Source organism: Canis lupus, chromosome 1, assembly GCF_003254725.2.
Source record: "Canis lupus dingo isolate Sandy chromosome 1, ASM325472v2, whole genome shotgun sequence".
Lineage (NCBI taxonomy): Eukaryota > Metazoa > Chordata > Mammalia > Carnivora > Canidae > Canis > Canis lupus.
In genome coordinates, this window is record NC_064243.1 from 36,107,134 (window position 1) to 36,128,630 (window position 21,497).

General features: G+C 35.9%; 1 protein-coding gene across 12 annotated transcripts in view; it reads left to right on the forward strand.

The window, feature by feature from the left end:
- The window catches only part of UTRN (utrophin), a 497,383-nt gene that overhangs the window by 391,842 nt on the left and 84,044 nt on the right, over positions 1-21,497 (forward strand). For all 12 annotated transcript variants that reach the window (XM_049113409.1, XM_025422487.3, XM_025422483.3 and 9 more), the window contains 3 exons: positions 10,661-10,929; positions 16,410-16,556; positions 19,041-19,119. In XM_049113409.1, coding sequence (XP_048969366.1) covers positions 10,661-10,929; positions 16,410-16,556; positions 19,041-19,119 — 495 coding nt within the window. The remainder of the gene's footprint in view (positions 1-10,660; positions 10,930-16,409; positions 16,557-19,040; positions 19,120-21,497) is intronic.

Genomic DNA, 21,497 nt, shown 5'->3' on the forward strand with positions numbered 1-21,497 from the left:
CTAGGATGGCACCTGAGCTCCTACACCTGGCACACAAGCTGCACAGGGATTGGCCTCAGTTTACTGGGTAGCAGTCTCTCCTCTCTCTCTCTCCTCCCCAAACTGATGTCCATTTGACACCAAACTGCTAGGGACGATCTGCCAGTTATGGTCTTCCTTGCCTTTATCCTGTTGCCACCTATCCTGTTTTGTTGTTGTTGTTGTTATTGTTGTTGTTGTTGTTTGTTTGTTTTTTTCTGCCTGTGGGTCTATTTTACCTGATTTCTGACTCCTTCCTTGTTTGCCCACCCAGCCCCTGCTCATCCTGTCCCAACTGTCAAAGGCTCAGTGTCTTCCTGATGCTTCTCTCTCTCATCTCTTCTCCATGCTTTCCTGTCATCTCTCTGCTGTGTTGCCAAGATCTGTGTCCAGAGCTCAGCCCTTCCCTGGCTTAGTGACCTTTCTCACTTATTGAGAAGCTGAAAGAGTGTGGAAAAATGATCTAGGCAGCCAAAAATAGATATTATACAGCAAATACAGTGAAGATCCTCCCCTTACTCATAGCAAAGCTGCTCTCTCAGAGGTATTAACTCCTACTTTAGATACTGTTGTAACTAGTTTAACTTGATTCCCAGTGAGTTGTGGATATGTGGCAAAGTGGAAATGTCAGGACAGGGAAAAGGGTAGCAGTGAGCGATGACTGCTGGCAGTTTGACAGCAAGAAAGAGAAAGAAATTATAGAAAGGATATATGAGACTTCTAAAATAAAACAAAACAGAGAGTCTTTGGGGTTTTTTACAATAAAAGAAAAACTGAGCTATGAATTATGGTTTATTTTTGAAGACAGAACATAAATCAGCTATGAGAAGGCATAGGAATTTATACTATATTTTAGTATATTTCTTTTTTAAATGGCAGCCATAAAAACACAGGGCTAAATAGGTAAGGTGTAGCTGTCTGGAGCACTAACTCAGAATAACTCATTCCACTTATAAATGGTTCTTAAGTAAATATGATTTTTAATTGAACTGAAATCGTCTGAATAATTACAGATATTTTGTGGAGTTCACAGCTTTATCAGTAGCCCTCCCTTATCTGGTTTGAGCAATATGAAACTTTTTAATTTGATTACATCTGTATCATGTCATTTAACACATTGAATTGTTTTTCATTTGATTTTAATCACCTGGTCTATATCTGTGAAAAGGTAGAAAGAAGAGTAAATCTCTCATCATCTTTGTATTGTTCTTTGTACTTCTTCTTTTTTTTTTTTTTTTTTTTTGTTCTTTGTACTTCTAAAACCACTCTCTAACTATCCCAATGAGTCAGGCACATAAAGCAAGATGCTTTTTCCTTTCTCTCTCTGTCTTCCTTCCCCTTTCTGTTTCTCCTTCCCCCTCCCCTCCCCCCTTTCCCCTTTCCTTCCTTTCTTTCTTCTTTCTTTCTTTCTTTCTTTCGTTCTTTCTTCTTTCTTTTTTTTTCTCTCCCTTCCTTCTTTCCTTTCTTTCTTCTTCCTTCCCTCCCTCCTTCCTTTCTTCTTTCTTTCTTTCTACCAAGAAAATACTGTGATGTGGAACAAGGCCACCAGCTAACATCGGGGTAGATCCAGGAACAGAGTTCAAAGCTTTTATGTGGGTGACCTTTCTTAACCTGCAGTGTTTTGGCTGACTTTTACCATCTCTTCCTTTTTTATCTCCTCTGTGTCTCTGCTTATTGGCCACTGACTTGACTCCTCTACTTTTGGAATCTGGAGCCTATTCACCCTGCACTGCTGTTCCTTGGTTTCTCCCTTAATTCCCCTGCCTTCTTTTACCCCTGACTGTTTTCAGCCCAGCTTGCACTTCCTTCTGAAAATCACCTGGCTGCATGGTGAAGGTAGACGTACAGGACACCTGTGGACTTAGCCATAGTCAGCCTAGCCCACTTCAGCCCCTAAACCTCTCGAGATAATCAAGGAGAACATGTGCTTTCTCACCTCTGTGTCACCTGCAGTTCAGGTTAAAAGTCGGATTTGCACAGAGGAGTTAGTGATTTCACATCAGCATCCCTGTCTCCACACCGCATAGAGATGCCGGCGTGCATGTGCACAAATGTGCATCTATGTTTTATGATTTGAGGTTATGGTATCAATTGCTAAATAAGCCTGCGAACACTTTTATAGGATAGATCACCTCCAAAAGTATTTAGAAAGTTGTACAATTTATTGTATCTGTGGGTATAGACAAGCTCTTTTCCTCTTCTCAGCTTTTCATTTTTAAGATAAAAAAGATTGCATTATTTTATTTATCAATTCCCCCATGAGTCCTCTTTAGAATCTATTCCAGTTAAGGCATTACTATTGCTATAACTATTATTTTATTCCAGGCTCTTAGAACATCATTTCTTTTTCAGCCTGTTATACTTGATGAGTTGATTCTGTTTCATTTTTAATGATTAGTCCTGGAAAAAGGACATCTATTATTTTATTTATTCTTTTTATACTTTGTAAATTATTGTGTGTGTGTGTACTTCATATAATTATGTATGTCTGTACTTCTGATTAATGGTTGATCATTTTTCAGATACAAAAGTATTATGGATTAATATTTTTCATCTTTGATCTTTGACAGCTGGCTATTTTTCTTTACTAGTAGTTAATATTTAAACTCACGGTGTACTATTTTCTTTTAAATATTAAATGTTTCATAGTATTTTAAAAAGATAATTATTAGGAGTATTTTTCTCTTATGCAAAATCTTATATATGATGTAATGAAGTAATAAATGACATTTTCAGTCCACTGTGTGAGTCCATTTTATGCCAATATTAGCAAACTTGTGTGAATAAAATTTCACGATCATTAAATGAATGAAAATGTGGAATTATCATATAGTTTAGTAGAAGTTACTTTTATACTGATTCTTAATATAACTTAAGTTTACAGGAAGAGATGGCAGTAATTATTTCCTTGCATCTCATAAAATGAGACCAAATTACATATTATAGCCTAAATAATTAGGCTAGTAAAAATGATGGGTGTTTTCTCTCAGGGCATTTTTGTTTTCCTAGTAACAGCTTTATTAATTAGAACCCTAGTCATAGTAAATGGCAGACACCCAACATCCATAAGCAAAGGCACAAGGGGAAATGTATTAACTCCCATAGCCAAATTACATTAAGGGCAAGGTCACAGCCAGCCACAGGGACTGAAATGCCACCCAGAAGCCTTTTTTCTTTGTCTTCCTGTCTCCCTCTACAAGTTTTGATTTTCTTAGCTTTCCTATGATCACATACCTCATACCACCAAGGAGAGACAGCGCTTCTTTCAATCCAGCACATTACAGGAGAGGGCTCTTATGGACTCAGCTTGAGTAACATGGAGCTCAGAGTCTACTGGGATTTGGCACACCCATGCTACAAAAATAATATTAAATGGGGGAAGAGCCAATGCCCAAGAAGAAAGGGAGAGAAATGTTAGTAGACATAGATGTTCACAAGGCAACATTGATCAGGTGCTTACAGTGTGCCAGGCACTATGCCAGGTACCTCACATACCTTGTTACCTTTAATCCTCGTAACGACTCATTGAGGTATGAATACTGTTACCACCCATTTGAGATAAGGAAATTAAGTCTTTGAGAGGTGTGGAAGCTCCTGTCACTCATGACAGAGCTGAAACTCCCATGTCTGGCTTAGTGTCAAACTTAGTGCTCTTAACCACCATAGTATACTCTCTCCATTACCCCAGTAATCATAAGTACTTCCAGCTATACAGTAGAAATAATTTTCTATATTTTTTGACTTTAAAGAAATGTCATACAATAATTAAATACATTTTGTAACTCTTGACTTTTCCCTTTGCTGTTGCTTTTTCTTTACTGAAATACCAGGCTGCTTAATAGAATGGCATACCAGTTCACTAATTTCTAGCATCAGGAGAAAAGGTGGTTGGGCAATGTTAGACTTTGTCTTTTTAATTTTCATATAAAAACTTGAAGGATAAATCATAGCTTTCAGGCCTATAGACCAAGACAATAATTTAATTAGCTTCTCAAATCCAAACTAGATTAGTAATGTTGTAATGCATGAAAAAGCATAGAAAAATATAATGTTGCTTTCTTTTTCAGTATTCTTAAATACAGAGCAGCAATGTGATCCTTCCCAAATTAAAGTTCTATAATGTATGTATGGGTGTAATGAATCTAGTCTTCAGCTTTCCTAAAATATATGTGTTGGCTGACTAAGCCTACTGATTGGGTAAAAATTTCTAAAACTTTTTTGCATGACAATGAGTACCATAGTAATGAAATCCAATTTAAATAAACATATCAACATTCTTGATGAAGAATTATATAATAACAAAGGTTAGTTTGATGGGCACAACATTTTAAATTAATTGTTTACCATCTGTTATATTCTCTAATCACTGTTGCAACCATCCATAAATTACATTTGCCTCATAAAAAGGATGACAGTATTTTACATGTATGTATTCTGTTGTAATAGACATCCGGGAAGTTACTTTTTTAAACATAAAGAATAGGGGGATACTAAACTCTTTTAATGGGTTGGTGTACTTATTTTGTTGTTGTTTTTGTTGTCCCTCTGGAAAGCTGTAATCTTCTAGAGTGAATTAGAGGAGTTGCCATTTTTAAAGAAGTTTAAGGCTAGCAAAGACGTAAAATCTTCTCTTCAGTTAAACTCCTCACTTATTATGGCATTACATAAACATAAGACATACTTCACTTCTTCTGCAAGAATGGCTAAGTATTCTAGATACTGAAGATACAATAGTGAACAAAACATATCCTTTCCCTCCTGGATTTTACATTCCCAGCTTCCCTTCTTTCTTTGCAGTGCCATCCCTCAACCCCCAGTGACCTGTCTGCAGCTGTTCTAGCACTCATAAATGACTTGAATAAATTACAAAATGGCCATTAGGATGAGGACATTCAGGGAATACTAAGTTACAGAAGATTGAAAGCTGGATGTCAGGTGGTTTAGCCAGTTCTGTTCCATGGCATCTCTTATATTCCTGTTCCTTTCCTTAGAGGTGAATTTTCTTAACAATCTGTCCTTACTTCTTGCGCAACTCAATGCTGGGTTTATTTACTTTGGCTCACTTTACAAGAAGAATAAAACTTAGAAGTGTCTTGACTTTGGTTCTACCTCCATTTACCTCTGAACAGAAGCACCATTTATCTCCCTCCACAGTGTGCTCTGCATTTCTAGCTTCCTCTCCATTTTCCTTCTCTCTCTTAAGACTTTGCATGTGGGTTTTTGTGGAAGATACTCCCTAAATTTCTTTACTTTGGAGTTCTTGCTTTTCTCTAAATGTCTCTGTTCACTGTCCTTTTTTTCCCCACTTAAGGATTTAAGAAACCCCTTGGCAGCATGGATGAATCCATATCATCTTTATGATATTCCTACTGAAAGATTTAGGCTTCACATTAACAGGTTAATCTAGTCTGGGTAACATCTTACTATTGTCACTCTTACAATATATAGATTAACATAATTAGAAATATTACAGTAATCAGCTGATGGCCCTTGATGATGCACTTGTAATCTAGTTCATAATGATTGTTATCATCATACAAAATAGGAAATGGGTGGAGTCCTCTTAAACACTGATCATCAGAGAGATTAAGTTAATCTTAATCATGTAATCAGAAAACGTGAAGAGAATATATTTCCCATTATTTTAATCACCTTTTGGTTATGAAGGAAAGAGAGAAATGGAGGGCAGTTAGAGAACGAGAGAAAGAGCAAGTCGAGTCTCTAGACATGGGAGTGCTTTGTTTTTTTCCTATGAATTCTTGTTAGCTAATCTATTGGTTTGCTTGTCTAAAAATCCCTACAGATGTCTAAACCTCCCAGACTTAGTAATAAAATCATAAAAGGAATCATAAAAGAAATTGACCTTTGTTGACGCCCTCCTGTGTGCCAGGCATGTGCCAGTTACTTTATAGTTACTAACTGAAGTTCAAAGAGATAAGGAATATGTTTATGATTACATAATTTGTTAGTGTTTGAAATGGCATATGATCTCCTAATCTTTCCATACACTAGATTGTCCAGGAGTGAAAATGCTACTCTGGAAGGTTTTAATTTTTTTTCCCTATGTTTGCTTGTCTTAATATTTCCTTTTCATCACTTGGTGAAATACATGTTAAAAAAAAAGAACAGTGCAAGTAAGATATTTGGAACTACCATACTTGAAATAACTTTGTAAGGTTTATCCTTCTCTTTCACGGTAAAAACCTTTTTTATAACTCACTTTAGATCAGTGTAGGGAGGAGGAAGGAAAAATAAATGGAAAGATTTCCACTTGAAGTTATAAAGTTGAGTATTCTCAGGAAAGAGTTAAGCTAAAAGTTCCATTGAGCCCAGCTCAATTCACTAATTATATATTGAGGACATACTGGTCTCTAGACTGGATATTGCCAAACCAAGATGGAAAGAAAGAAAACATGTATGACATAAGACTTTAGAACCTATAAATAAAAAGTCACAGTGAAGTTATAAATGTCAATTTCCTATTGAAAAAAAGAGGATGCAATAAATATGGAAGATCTTTAAAGCAATTGGGCTGATTCTAATAGAGTTTTATATTATTTCATTGGAGAAACATGTAATTTAATTTTTTTATTGTAAAATGTTTTTGTATAAGCATGCATAAGGAGACTATTTTCCTCTCTACTGTTAAGATTTCTTTGAGATATATGTTGGCTTTGGCTTTCTTATAGAATTCAATTTTAGGGATGCCTGGGTGGCTCAGTGGTTAAGCATCTGCCTTCAGGGACATGGTCCTGGAGTCCCAGGATCGAGTCCTGCATTGGGCTCCCTGTGTGGAGCCTGTTTCTCCCTCTGCATGTGTCTCTGCCTCTCTTTCTGCATCTCTCATGAATAAATAAATAAAATCTTAAAAAAAAATTCAATTTTAGAGGTAAATGAAGCCCTTTGTCCAAAAAGTTTTCCCACTGAGAAATATGAGTTCCCACTTGATAAAAGTGAGATGAGCATCATTTAGCTCTCCTAGGAGCAAAGGGCATGATACAATCATGGCTGGCCCCAACCCTAGACTCTGCTCTTGGTCCAGTTTTGTTTGCCACCTCACTCCAGGGAATCATGGGGCAGTCTTTCTTTCCATGGCATAGTAAGGTATAAATACCACCAATTAATTTGCATAGTTGAAGAATAAAAATAATTGAACAAGAGAGGAAAATTTAGGTCTGATTGTTGCTTTCTTCCCTCTTTTGTTTTCTTTTTCTTCTCTTCTTTCTAAAAGATTGTTACTAAATCTGTCTTAAAAGATAGGTATCTATTGTAACATAATAAATCACTATTTTAAATTATATAACTACGAAATTAATATAACAATATGGTTAACAAAAATTAACCTGTTACATGTTTTGTATAAATGTATAATATAAATATAGAAAGTAAATATAATTGCACCTGAAGTTAAAAAGGGAAGGCCTGAAGTTCAGTTAAAAGGGAAGGCCTGAAGTTCCGGACGAGAATGGAAAAAGAGTGCTGCCCCTCAAAAATATCCAGAGAAGGACACACACGCACGTGCACACACACACACACACACACACTTCAGGGAATAGGAAAGTGACAGAAAAAGCTCTTCTGGTCTGAAAATTGTCAGTAAATTTATTTGGTTTTTATCCTGCTGTTTCCTCCTTCTCTCAGATTAGCCTCTATTACTGCCTTTTCAAATGCAAATTAGATTACCCTCTTATCTCTGAGCTTCATTTGCTCTGTGGTCTCCAGTATTTAGTGGCCCTGCCAGTTGCGTGGGAATGACACAACTCACCGGAGTGGAAATACTCCAGCTTCAGCAGCAGGGACCAGAGAGATCAATTTGTAAGCCAGGAAGCTGGCGGTGCTCTGTCCTGGCAACACATTACAATCATCTGGGAAGCTTTTAAAATATACCCATCTTGCCCTTCACTGTTGACCAACTAAATCTGATCTCTTAATTTTTGGGGGTAGGGCCTCTGGGGATCTGTATGTAAAAACAAACAGGCAAGCAAACAAACTCTCAGAGGGGTTTCTAATATGTACTCTGAATTCTGAACCACTGGGTCTGAAAGATTCTCCACTTCCTGCATGAGGGTCTTAAAATTTATGGCAAAAAAATCTCTTCAGAAATTTTGAAGGAAACAGTCCTTTGATTTTCAAACAACTAGAGGATTTTACAAATGTAATTATATCCTTTTATTAGTTTCTTCTCTTTTTTTGTTTTCTGTGTGTGTGTGTGTGTGTGTGTGTTTGCTGCTTTCATTTGTTTTTCTATTCTCTTAACCCCACATCATCATGACTTGATATTTCATCTGTTGCTACCTGTTACCCGTTTCACAAACGTTCTGAAAAATTTTTGTTTGGTTTCACGCTTCCCTCTGTTCTTGGTTTAAAGTATGCATTAAACTGAGATTGGTACTGTAATAGGGAGGCACTTTTATTCTGACTCTGTGATCAGTTAATAGGTATCCTTTCTGGCAAACAGATGGGGAATTGAACACAGAGCTTTTCTTTTCTTTTGACTAGCTGCTTGTGTAGGAATTATATAATAAATACCACACAAAGGGACTGCTCAATCAAAAGATTTTACATTAAGTGAAGACAAAAATGTCCCATCCATGTTGAGTGTTTTGTCACAGGACAAAGAAGCTGTGTGTCTCCCTGCCAGGTTATTCAGTGACTGACTCAGAAACAGTTTTTTACTTTATCCAGGGAAAAATCATCATAATTAAGTTGTCTGTTCAGAAATTAGTACTGTATCTTTTTCTTTTACAAAAGCCAGTGAAACACAAGTGCTTAAAATAGATCTTTGGAAAAGCCTGAGTGACTTATTAACAAACACAGGTGCTGCCATCATAAAAATTACCACTCCCTTTCTCATGGGACTAGTAAGAGTGACTTTTTTCATCTCACATAAATAACATTTATTTATTTTCTATATTTTATATTATTCATGATAAGCATTTATAGAAACAGAGCATATAAAATATGGCATTTTATATTTATATTAAATATATTGTATATAAGTGTGATGTAGTTCTCATTTTTTAACTTAGGGATTTAAATAAGGTTTGCCTAATGACCTACTTTTCCTCCAGCACTGTTGTCCTGGACTGTATCCCAGCTCAAACACTCCTAGAAGCTGGGTGTTTAATTCACTTGTTTTCCTTATTTATCACTTCCTGGTGGAATCAGTTTATCTACCTATCATAACATGGAATCTCCTGGTAATCAGTTCAGTTGCCAAGGGATTATTCATGACTCTCTATAGCCTCTAGCAGTTCAGCAGTGTAATTCGGAGTTCTGTAGCTTCTGAACTCTTCATGGTCCATTTGGTTCGCAGAGATTCATTACAGCTGTTTTTAAGTCTAAATATTGATGTCTAGAATTGTTCTGGAAATATAGGTAGGTAAGAATATGTGTTCTGTCCCCTTCAACTTGACTTGTTATAATACTAAAGAAAGACAGGGGGACGAATTTATGTTAAATATGAGTTATGATTTGGGAGAGCTGGCTTTATTTATTTAGTTCCTCTTACCAGGAACTTCAGTGAACTTCAGTTCATGTTTACGAATGCTATGAAATATTTTGAAGTGAAGTGGAGTTGCTTCACTGTGATTGATACTAAAAGTTGGGATCTTATCACAGAGAAGAATAATTATTTCTATCTTAAACTAATCCAAAGTTTACCTTGATTGTATGTTTCTGACTTGCTTCTGTTTTCAGTGGACCCAGCAGAACAACCATCAAAGCAGTGAGATAGGAAAGGGGATTGCCTTGGATATGGAGAGAACTGAAGACCAGGAGTGTTCAGTTGGCAATCTACCTAAACTGCTTTGAGGGTGTCTGCTTTATTTTCATCAAATTCCTTTGCCCTTGTCTTCTTGTCAGCTTCTCATCTCTGTGTTTCTGACAGCTGGGTTTGAACTTGACTTTCATTTCTGCCTCTTTCTTTTGCTCGTCTTGTAGCCTTTGCAGGGCCTTGCATTATGCCTACCCTTTCCTGTCTGAAAGTCTGACTTTAATTCAGATATCCTGGAATCTTTGAAATCTATGAAATATTTGGGATGGTCCTTGAAATCTTGCTGTATTCCTGTTGAAGTGTTTGTGAATGTGCTACATGTCTGGACTATAGAAAGTACCCTATATTAAAGGTGAACTGCCATACAGATTCAGCAATGATGAAGTAGCTAAGATATATTATTTGTCTTCAGTTATTTTTTTCTAAGGAACATGATAATTCAACCTTATTTTCTCAGAGTCTTTCCTCGTAACTTAAAGCTGTTTCTCTCCTAACTATATTTCCCATTTTTATTGAGGACAATGAAATGAAAAAGACTGTCTTTGGATTTTATATAACTGAATTTATGTTAAAGAAAAATTCTTTTGTTTTTTGAGTTATTGTGTTACATTTCAAGGTTTGTAAATATATTAAAATTCAAGTCACTGAAGCCACTGGGCCACTTATTACTCTGTGTAACTACTTTCTTCTTTTGATAAATAGCAGGGAATCCATTGGTGAAGGTGAAGGGAGTAGAGAGAAATTTTTTCTTCCCCTGATTTGTGTAAACAATGTCTCCATGTACCTGATGGCAACCCTTCAAAAGGTGGTGTTCACACCTGGCTGTTGATCAGGTTCCAAATTTTTTTTTTTTTTTTTAAATCACAGAATTGACTCCTGAGGAAAGAGCCCAAAAGATTGCCAAGGCCATGCGCAAACAGTCTTCTGAAGTCAAAGAGAAGTGGGAAAGTCTAAATGCTGTCACTAGCAATTGGCAAAAGCAAGTGGACAAGGCACTGGAGAAGCTCAGAGACCTGCAGGGAGCCATGGATGACCTGGATGTTGACATGAAGGAGGCGGAGGCTGTGAGGAATGGCTGGAAGCCTGTGGGAGACTTACTTATCGACTCACTGCAGGATCACATTGAAAAAACCATGGTCAGCACCACTGCCTCAGATAAGGATTTTAAGAAATGTTTTATTGTTAAATATAACACAAAGAAAGTCATATATAAAAACTGTCATAAGAGATTTTATGAAGCCAACCCCGTGACAACTCCACCAAAATCAGGAGATAGAGATTTCCCAGACACAACAGATGTTTTCCATATGCCCCTCACCATCAGAACCCCTCCCCACCAAAATAACAACTAATGAAACTTTCACAATAATTTACTTTTATTTTTCCTTATACTTCTTTTTTACCCAACTCTGTGTCCCTAAACACTTAACTGCTTTAAAAAAATAATGCGAAGTCCTTTTTAATCTCTAGATTTCCCTCTATACCCTTTTGGTTTTCTTTACAATGTGTTTGTTTAAGAAACTGAATTGTTTGTTTTATAGTATTTCTTATAGCCTGGGTTTTGCAGAATGGCATCCACATAGTGCAGTTGGGCAGGTTCCTCTCTACTCTGTATTTCCTGAAAATTGGTAGTTGGACTTAGGGATTTAATAAAAAACATACTGTTTCAGACTGAGATCCTCATGTAAAAATTTCATCTCACTGTCTGAATATATTATGGAAGGATTAGCTTAGCTATAAATTTTGTCTGCGGTCAGGAATTGCCCAAAATTAAGGATGATAGATCTGTGGTCTAGAGCCCCTTTGGCTCCTATATTATAGAACATACCCCCCAAAAATTTAGTAGAATTTAGGCAGTAAGAGACATAGTAGTAGGGTTTGTGATAGCATAGTAAACTATAAGGTAGCCATGAGTCAAATCAAAGAATAAATCAACAAAAAAATCAGAAGGTATTAGATTAACAATATCAATATCATGAATGGCATTTTTATTGCAAAAGACCTACGTTTTGTGCACAGACTTGGATAACATTTTCCCTTTGTTTGATGCATGTGGCTGAAAAGGAAGGAGAAGGGTCTAGGAAGTGAAATGAATATACAGGCAAATTACATAAGTAAATATATGTGTGTAGATATAGGAATAATAATGTCTAGCATTTATTGAGGATTACTGTGTGCCAAGCTATGTACCCACTTTACATGGATACCTCTTTTAATCCTCACACTACCCCGATGAGGTAGGTATTATCATGCCCATTTTACAAATGGTGAAAGTGCAGGTATTGCTCAAGCCCACATAGCTGGTAAGTGGTAGAGTTTTCATAATTTCTTTCTTACTCTTCTCTTTCATTGTAGAGACCTCACTCATACTAAGTAATTAAGCACAACTTTTATCCACTATTGGAATTCAAAGCTTTAAAAGTCACCTATTAAATTTTAAACTTAAAAAATTTTATTACTAAAAGAATGTTGATGTCTGCCACCTTTCATTATAAATATACAGAAATATGCAGAACTCTATAAATTAAGTGGGCCTCTTCCTACAGCTCTGGCATCCTGAAAACCATTTCTGTGGACGAATCTGAGTTTAAAATAATAAACTGAAAATAAAGCCTTTTAGTAAAGATTATTTGAAAGTTACACACTTCTTGCAGTTTAAAAGATGGTTTTTAAACACTAGAAATCTTGAAGTCACTGGTTTATAAACAGTATATTTTTTTGGACTACAAAGATGCCTCTCGGAGCAAGACTTTATTCATTTGAATTTGAAAGTATCAATTTTTAATGCAGTCTGATTAGTGTTGAAGGAAAAATGAAAAGTGATATGTAGGCTTGTTAAAGACCTAAAAGTCTGAGAGGTGTTAATTCCATTTGATTAAAGAAATTACGCACCTCTGCATCCAAATCCTTTTGTTCAAATCTCTACTTAAGTGGAAAGCCAGGAAAAATACAATTAGTATTTAAGAGGAAGGAATAAACTGTGGATTAAAATATTTTAACATCTTATTAGGAAAAAAGAAAATAAAAACCCACATCTCATTAAACCAAATAAAATGGATTCAAAGTCTGAGATGTTTTACCTGTACTCTAAAGTACATGCCAAATCCCAATGAAGCTGTTGGCAAATGAAAGTAAGCACTGATTATTGTATTGCTAAATATTATTAAATATGTCAAAGCAACTGGAAAACAAAAGCTTCGGGGGCAATCAAATAATTTTAAGGCCCCAAAATTATCCTTAATCATTATTATTTGCCGAATACACACCTTCCAACAGGAGAAGGTTTTTTCTTTTCCACATCTGCCAGCAGGCTGCCAGTCAGCACCTTTAATGATAGCAGATGTTTCTGTTTTTATAACAAAGAAGACCACATACTTTTCTTCTTCTATAGGAAAGTGCAGCCAAACGTGATAAATTGGTTCTTTATATTAAAACACACACTGGATCTGAAACCATTTTAAAATTTGCTTTACTTCAAGCCTCTTAATTTGGAAGCTCTTAAAAAGCAAAAGATAAACTCTCTTATTTTTTTTAAGATTTTATTTATTCATGAGAGACACAGAGAGAGAGGCAGAGACACAAGCAGGCTCCATGCAGGGAGCCCGACGTGGGACTCGATCCTGGGTCTCCAGGATCACACCCTGGGCTGGAGGCGGCGGTAAACCGCCGAGCCACCTGGGCTGCCCGATAAGCTCTCTTATTAGAAAGATTCCACACTGCCATAAAACACCCGTGAAAATAAAATCCAACGACCTTTTTGGTCAAAGGTCTTTTAATATTTTCACCTGTGGCTTATAAGAGAAAAACATTATTTTTACAGAGAAAGAATTAAAACTCCTCAATGTTCTATAAGACTTTAAAAATCTGTCTTGAAGTTATTCTCTAATTTTGAAAAACTTTCTCCATCTTTTGAAATCAAGCTCATATTATTTAAAATTATGGAAACCCAAGAACACTTCCTAGCATTTCATTTTTCATCTTTGGTACCTGCAAAACGCAAAGACATTGATTTTAAAAGCTGATTAAAATTCTTGAGTCCCCCCAAGTAATCTAGGAGAGAATATTAATGTATACTGTTAAAATGCAACTGAGGAAACCTGGAAGGATTTGAGTTCTGTCATTATTCTAGACTGAATCTGAAGGAACTCAGGTTTCTTCCAAGTCCAGACTGAATAATTCTCCTTCCCCACCCTAACCCCCCTTCTGTCCATGCTTCCATGTTAGTGGTTCATTCTTTAGGCTTAGAACACCTATTATCATATAACTGCTTTTCTCATTGAACTGTTTTTGTGCATCTGTCTGTCATCTGTGAAAGCTCAACATCTGCAGCCATGGGAGAAAAACTATCACAACTTGAAAAGATTTTTCTTTCCATTTTCCAGCAACTCACATGCCTTTGTGAGCTTCCCTTCTTCTGACTTTGAAATATGGGTGCTTTCAGGGTTCTAGCAATGTTTCTTACTTTACACACATTGATTTTCATGTTCACAGTTCCAGATGTTATTTATACACTGCTCCCTCCTAGATGTGTAACTTTCACTCTGACTCTGGGCTCTAGGTCTGTTCTTCTGACTTTCCATCTTGAGTTTCTTCTTGTGGTTTTTGAGCATGTTCAAGAATTTTGAAACACTAAAACATATTCTCTGATTAACCTAAAATTAATTTCCTTTTTAAAGTCAAGTACTTTCATAATACTATTTTGATTTTTATCAACCATAATGATTATTTTTAGCCAACCATAATGATTATTTTTAGCCTGTGCATATTATATAAGGGGGAACTATATAGAGTAACTGGTTTTGGAGAGAGAAGGGAGAAAGGAAGTGGTTAAAGAGCCATTCTTTTTATTAGCGTAATGAAGAAGCCAAATTAATATTGCAGTGTGCCAGTGAAAATTCGTGCTCGTTAAAGCACTCTGATGTATAATATTTCATTAACTGAACTTGGTATGGTGAAAAGGAAGAAAGAAAGTTTGTAGACATATTCTGTCTCTTAAGGGGTGGGATGGTAGAAATAATGTAATTTGAGGGCTGGTGCTGTGTGTTCACAACATCTATTACATATAAGTTCAGTTTGGTACATGATTAGCTCTGATTTTGTATTACACTAAAGAAATAACAATCTACTGTTCTCTTTTAGTAACTCAATTCTGTTCCCAATTATACATTGGCATTATCTTGCCTCAGATATCATTTTTATGGGCCTTCATCAATAGAAGTGAATTCTCCCCTCTTGTATTGCAGACTTTGTGCTGAATACTGGAGAGTGTCTGTTCTCAAGAAGCTTCTGTTCTTCTTTGGGGGCATCAAGAATATGCATGTACTAAGAGCTCTGATAAGGAATGATATTTAAAATATATAACAACTGGCTTGTATGGCACCAAACAATCAGTATGACCTCCACCGTAAAGCCCCATTTGTGTGGCTGCAAATGTGCTGGCTGAAAGTCCTACCTGGATTCAAGAAATCAGAGAGAATGCTGGGGAACATGCAGAGGGGCCTTCAGCTAAGAATGCTGAGGGAAGGGCCTCAGGGAAATCTTCCCTGAAATAGGGTGGATGGGGCACCTGCGTTGAGTCTTGTAGGGTATCAATGGGATGTAGGCAAAGACTTTCTTGGAAAAAGGGAACATGAACATAGAGGCAGGGCGAATTATGTGGAGAATGGAGAAAACTTAGTGTTTTCATTATTCTGTTTGCTTCTACAGGACATATTACTGTTACTGGCCCAAAATATCTTTTGTTTTTTTCTTTCCCTCTTTACATACATCCTCCACCCTGACTTGTACCATTTCTTTGTCCTGTGCCCAGAGATAGCATTTGTCACTAAGCCTCATTTACCTCTTTTCTTATAGACCTCACTCTTCCTGACCCTCCTCTAACCATGTGATCATAATGATTTGGAAAGGATGAAAACTTAGCTCTTGAGTTTATAATAGTCATAGGTTTTGTGGCTAGACAACTTGTTCTTACTGGCCACTTTCTAACTTATTTTAAATGGAAATGTGTTCAAATCAAATTGTTGCATCAGGTGCAAAAGTAGCAAGGTAGCCATATTAAGAAAGAAAAAAGAAGGAAAATATGAAAGAAAATGAAAAATCGAGTCAAGAGTAGAAACTAGTGAAGTGGATAATAATGGCCATCATTTTCCATATGAAATTATATAAAATGGTAGATTCATTTCAATGAGTTTGCATTATGATTTTTCTTTTCATGCAGCTATTTAGATTCTCCATGTTATGTGGGATGCCTGGGTGGCTTAGCAGCTGAGCATCTGCCTTCAGCTCAGGGCGTGATCCCACATTGGGGGATCGAGTCCCGCATCCGGCTCCCTGTGAGGAACCTGCTTCTCCTTCTGCCTGTGTCTCTACCTCTCTCTGTATCTCTCATGAATAAATAAATAAATAAATTTAAAAAAAAGATACTCCACGTAATGAAGGATGACTCTGTGGCCAGTAGTCCGCATTGCTAAAGACCTGAACTGAACTGTCATTGAGTGTACAACTGCTGTCAATGGCCTCTCAGCTGGTCTTGCCATTTTCATTGAAGGAAAGTTCAAAGTACCACTTTCTGTTATGTTCTTTTCCAAGGTCGTAATTTTTGTTTTTATTCTTCCAGGCATTTAGAGAAGAAATTGCACCAATCAACCTAAAAGTTAAAACAGTGAATGATTTATCCAGTCAGCTGTCTCCACTTGACCTGCATCCATCTCTAAAGATGTCTCGCCAGCTAGATGACCTTAATATGCGATGGAAACTTCTGCAGGTATCAGTTTATCCCTCTTCATGATCCAACTTTTACACCCCAGGTGGTCCTTAAAACCTGCCTCATTATTTTACTGCACATTGTCATTTTCTCCTTCTTTACTGGTAGGTGTAGCATATAATATCGTCAAGTATCTGTCTTTTCATGTCTTGAACCCAGAGGCCTCATGTATTTATGAATCTAGGTTTTAGTGTAATTTTATGATATACTATTCATATGATAGTTGTAGAAAACTGCACAGGGTCAAATCACGGTAATTGAGACCTGTGATAGGTCACAGAAACATTTTCCCATAATGGTTCATGAAGGAGTAATTTTTCTTACTTTAATCATGTATTTATTTTTTCCTTTTGAAAAGTTAAGAAATCTCCCTTCTTCCATTGTTTGCTATTTAGGTATCTTATTCATTTTTTTTTCAGTTAACACAGTTGTACTGTTGTGGTGTTTTTACCTTTAGCTCTGTTGAGTATTACTAGATATTAGCATTTGCAAGTCACATATGTGAGTCAATAGTTTTGGGTTTTAGTCTTTGCAGACTAAATGTTCAGTGGCTAGTTCCTTGGAGTCATCATAATCATTTTTTCCCCCTGAAAACTAGCAGGATAACTTAAGTGGAATATTGAAAAAATAATTCTTACCTATTTCTCTATTTGGAGCCTAAAATGCAGTATTTAATGAGACAAATGTGCAATTGGAGGTGGTACACAAAAGCATTTTATTTTAAAGATATAACATACTCGGTTTCCTGAAATAACTCAAAATACCACTGAATACCTAGTGGTTCATATGTTTTTCATGAAGTTGAAAATGTAAGAAATGACTGCATAGTGTTAAACAATCTTTTCTATCTTTGAAAAGTGTGTTAATAATCTGGTATTAATAAGGCAGGATCTGTTAAACTCATGTAATTTTCTAAAGAGTGGAACACAGATGGGTTTGACTTTATCTTTTTTCCTTCTGCACCATTTCCCTAATTCATTACCTTCATGTAGGTATTCCTGTGGCCCATCGTGATGCCTTTTGCTTGTATTATCACTATCTCCAAAGATGAGAAGTCAGGGAATACATTATGCTTAAAAGAGGATATGTATTCTCTTATCCTTATCTCTGAGTGTTGTAACTGTTAGAGCACAGATGTTAGTTGCTGGTTGAATATGAGGGAAAAGAATCCATGCTGGTAGTAATGTCACTACATTTCAGGACTAGTATCTTCTCTTCTTAATGTAAAGTATGGAACTTGAGTGCTTTTTGGCTTTAGTGAACGAAGCACTTGCTAATGCAATTTAAATAGCTAACCAGAAGAAACTAGAACTTCCCAGTGAACCAGAGGTATACATGTTTCATTTAAAGGCAGCTGAAAATAAGATCGACAATCTAAGCAGAACATCTGACTCGCACTACATAGACCAGGACCAGGAAAAAGAAGATGGAAGTGTCAGTAGGCTATGTGCAGTCATTACTAATTTGCATTTAGTTTCTTGGTATACCAACTCTCTGCATTTTCATAATGTAGAGAGCTAACAGTGGAAGTTTTGAGGACAAATTTAGAGATTACACTAATTGACTGGTATACACTTGAATACCCCCAAGTCGAGATAATTGGACACAAACATGAAGGCAAATAAGAGATTCCATTCTCATAAATCTTTGTACTCTCCGTCTACCTCTATCTATCAATCCATCATCTAATACTATCTCTCTGTCATCTACCAGTCTTTCTGTCTGTCTGCATTTATCTGGTTTTTTTTTGTTATTTTGTTTTTGTTTTTTTTGTTTTGTTTTGTTTTGATTTGTTTTGTTTTAACCCTGGGAGTATTTTAGACTTGTTTTTCATTTGCTTCCTGTGGCACTTTTTAAAAGAGTAAAAGAGAGATGAGTGGCCCCTGGCCACAAGGCCACATCTTAACTTTAGATGCTTTAGAGCTTTACTGCTTTTAATGCAATGTAGAGGAACAGTAAAGCAATAGATTCTGGCACCAGATTAATACTGTCCTGTACTCACTTTCTGTCCTTGGACAGGTCTTTGTGTCCCAATTTCTTCATCTGTAAAGTGGTGATAACCCAATATGATTATTGTGAGGGTTAAAATAGTTAATTTGTATAAACTGCTTAGAAGAGTACTGTTTGCTGTCTGTCACTTTGTACCAGAAGTCTGTTTTAATCCTAGTACTTTGATTCCAGAGATAAAGAGTCTTTACAGGAATCCTATCTTGGGCAGTAGCATCATTTAGTAAACTGAGGGATGCTGGAGAGAGAGGTGGGTGGGGGGATGGGATAATTGTGGGATGGCCATTAAGGAGGATACCGGATGTCATGAGCACTGGGTGTTACATACAAATGATAAATTATTGAAGTGTACATCTGAAGTTAATGATGTACCATATGTTGGCTAACTGAATTTAAATAAAAAAAAATACTTAAATCTAGTATATTATTAAAGTCATTGTTTTCAAAACAAATTATTTCTTGCATTTATATGTGTAGGTTTCTGTGGATGATCGCCTTAAACAGCTTCAGGAAGCCCATAGAGATTTTGGGCCATCCTCTCAGCATTTTCTTTCTAGTAAGTACCAACAAAGTTGACTGTTCTCATTAATTGAATGAATGAGTATATTCTCTCACTTTCCCTCAAGGAGCCATATTCTTTGCTACAGATATATTTACTTATATTAGATAAATGTATAAGAAGTAATATTAAGATTAATTACAATATTGTTTATTGGTTATTACTTGTAATGATCTGTCACAGTCTTTAAAATGGAGCAAAACAATTTGTCTTTAGCTATGGATTTTCACTGGACCATCAGCTATAATAACTAATGTAGTATCATATTGTCATTGCTATATCATCAGCAAAGGTTATGAACTTTTTCACAATAAAGAGATCATTTTTATATTTTAAGATTTCTAATTAGTTTTTCTTCTTAAAAAGTGTTTATTAATTTAAAATGTACCTGTATCTTTAGAAATTAAAAAAAAAATAGCTCCCCATGAATCTTTGAGATTTTTATTAGGTTCACTGTAATCATACTTAGTTTTTCTTCTGGTCAAGTATTACAGATGTAGCCAAACCACATATTTAGATTTTTATGTAATATTCTCCAATCGAAATGTTAAATGTTACAGACTGCTAATAAGATCTTATGTAAGTAATTTAAGCTCCTACTTTATCATTCACTGCTGGGGAAGCTCAAGAATGTAGGACTCAGAATCATCCAAATTAAGATTAAAATATTAATTCTGCCTTTCATTAGACCTGTTGATTCCTGAAAGTTAATTTCTTTTTTTTTTTTTTTATAAATTTTTTTATTTATTTATGATAGGCACACAGTGAGAGAGAGAGAGGCAGAGACACAGGCAGAGGGAGAAGCAGGCTCCATGCACTGGGAGCCTGACGTGGGATTCGATCCCGGGTCTCCAGGATCGCGCCCTGGGCCAAAGGCAGGCGCCAAACCGCTGCGCCACCCAGGGATCCCCGAAAGTTAATTTCTTTATCTTAAAATTACTATAACAATACTTATGTTTTTCGGATCACCTTGAAAATTAAGTGAGAAAACACAATGAGTTTCACAGCACCTAACACAGTTCCTGGCACTGGTGCTTTCACTATTAATTTCTTTACTTTTGTTTTTCCTGGCAAACGTATGTCAGAAAGGTTTGTTTAGTTCAATATAAGTGAAGTTTAAAACTTAAGGCTCAAAAAAATAAAAAAAATAAAACTTAAGGCTCAGCTTATTTCCCAATATGGCAACTTCTTTGTATCTATAATAATAGAAAAAACTGAAGTAATACCATGACTTCCAACTAAATTGATTTCATTTAGGTTTTCCATTAATCATTTGTCATGGTCAGTAATCTGCTTTACCTCAATTCAAGGTCAGGCTTTTCTATTTTCACAGTTTTAAGAATCTGAATTAGTCATTTCCTGCCCTTCCTGTCCTCCAGAGTCATGCTCTCCCTCTTCCCCTCCTTCCCCTTCCCACAGGCACACATGTTTTCCGTTTCACACACCTGAACCCTTAGATAGCCTGTCTTTGAGAATTGTAGACCTTCCTGCAATATACTGAGTATAAGGATGCATTTCTAAAGTTGGGATGCTATCAGTATTGATAGTCATTAAGTTTGCAGTATCCTCATTAGGTATGAACTACTTCAGATTTCTTAATCTTAATTTAAGCTATGTGCTAATGCCAAAATAAGGAGGAATTTAATAAATAAATAATTGTGACACTATTTACAGTTTTTAGGATTAGTTATCTATTAGTATTGATGAAACCAAACCCTACACTTTCACCTACCCTAGCAACCATTCTTTCATAGTAAAAATCCAACTCATGCACTTTAGGAAAGGAAACATGGTAAAATTCACATGCACTTTGTGAAATTCAAGTATGTTGCCTTTTAGTGTATGGCACTGATATTCCAAGGAGGTCGGAGTTTTTCGAATCAAAACAATTATTAACATAAATGGAGAAGTATAAACAAAATACCAATTAATAAATTGAATAATTGTTATCTCTTGCTGCTTGGAATCATTGACCTTATAATATTTCTTGGACTTCAGCCATGGTTATAAAAGTAGTCTGTTTAGTTAGACACAAAATAAAAATGACTTGTTAGCCTGGTGAAATGAGGTTGGCTCTAATGAGAAATTTAATATACCTACTTCCACGTTTTCATCATCCTTTTCTATTTTCATGGACATAATTGGAGGAGGGAGTGCTCACATGTTACAAAGAGAAGGATAATTGTTGAATAGAAAAGTTGCTGAACTAGTGGTCAGAAATCTTGAGATCATATCTGAGCTCCGCCTTATTTCTAAGGCAAGTTATTTCACTTCTGAGTATTTATTAAATTCTTTATGTATCAAGTGGAGCTCTAATATGTTTTTGTTGGCTTCCTTATCAATGGATATATTTGAAAATGGTTTGCTAAGTTTAG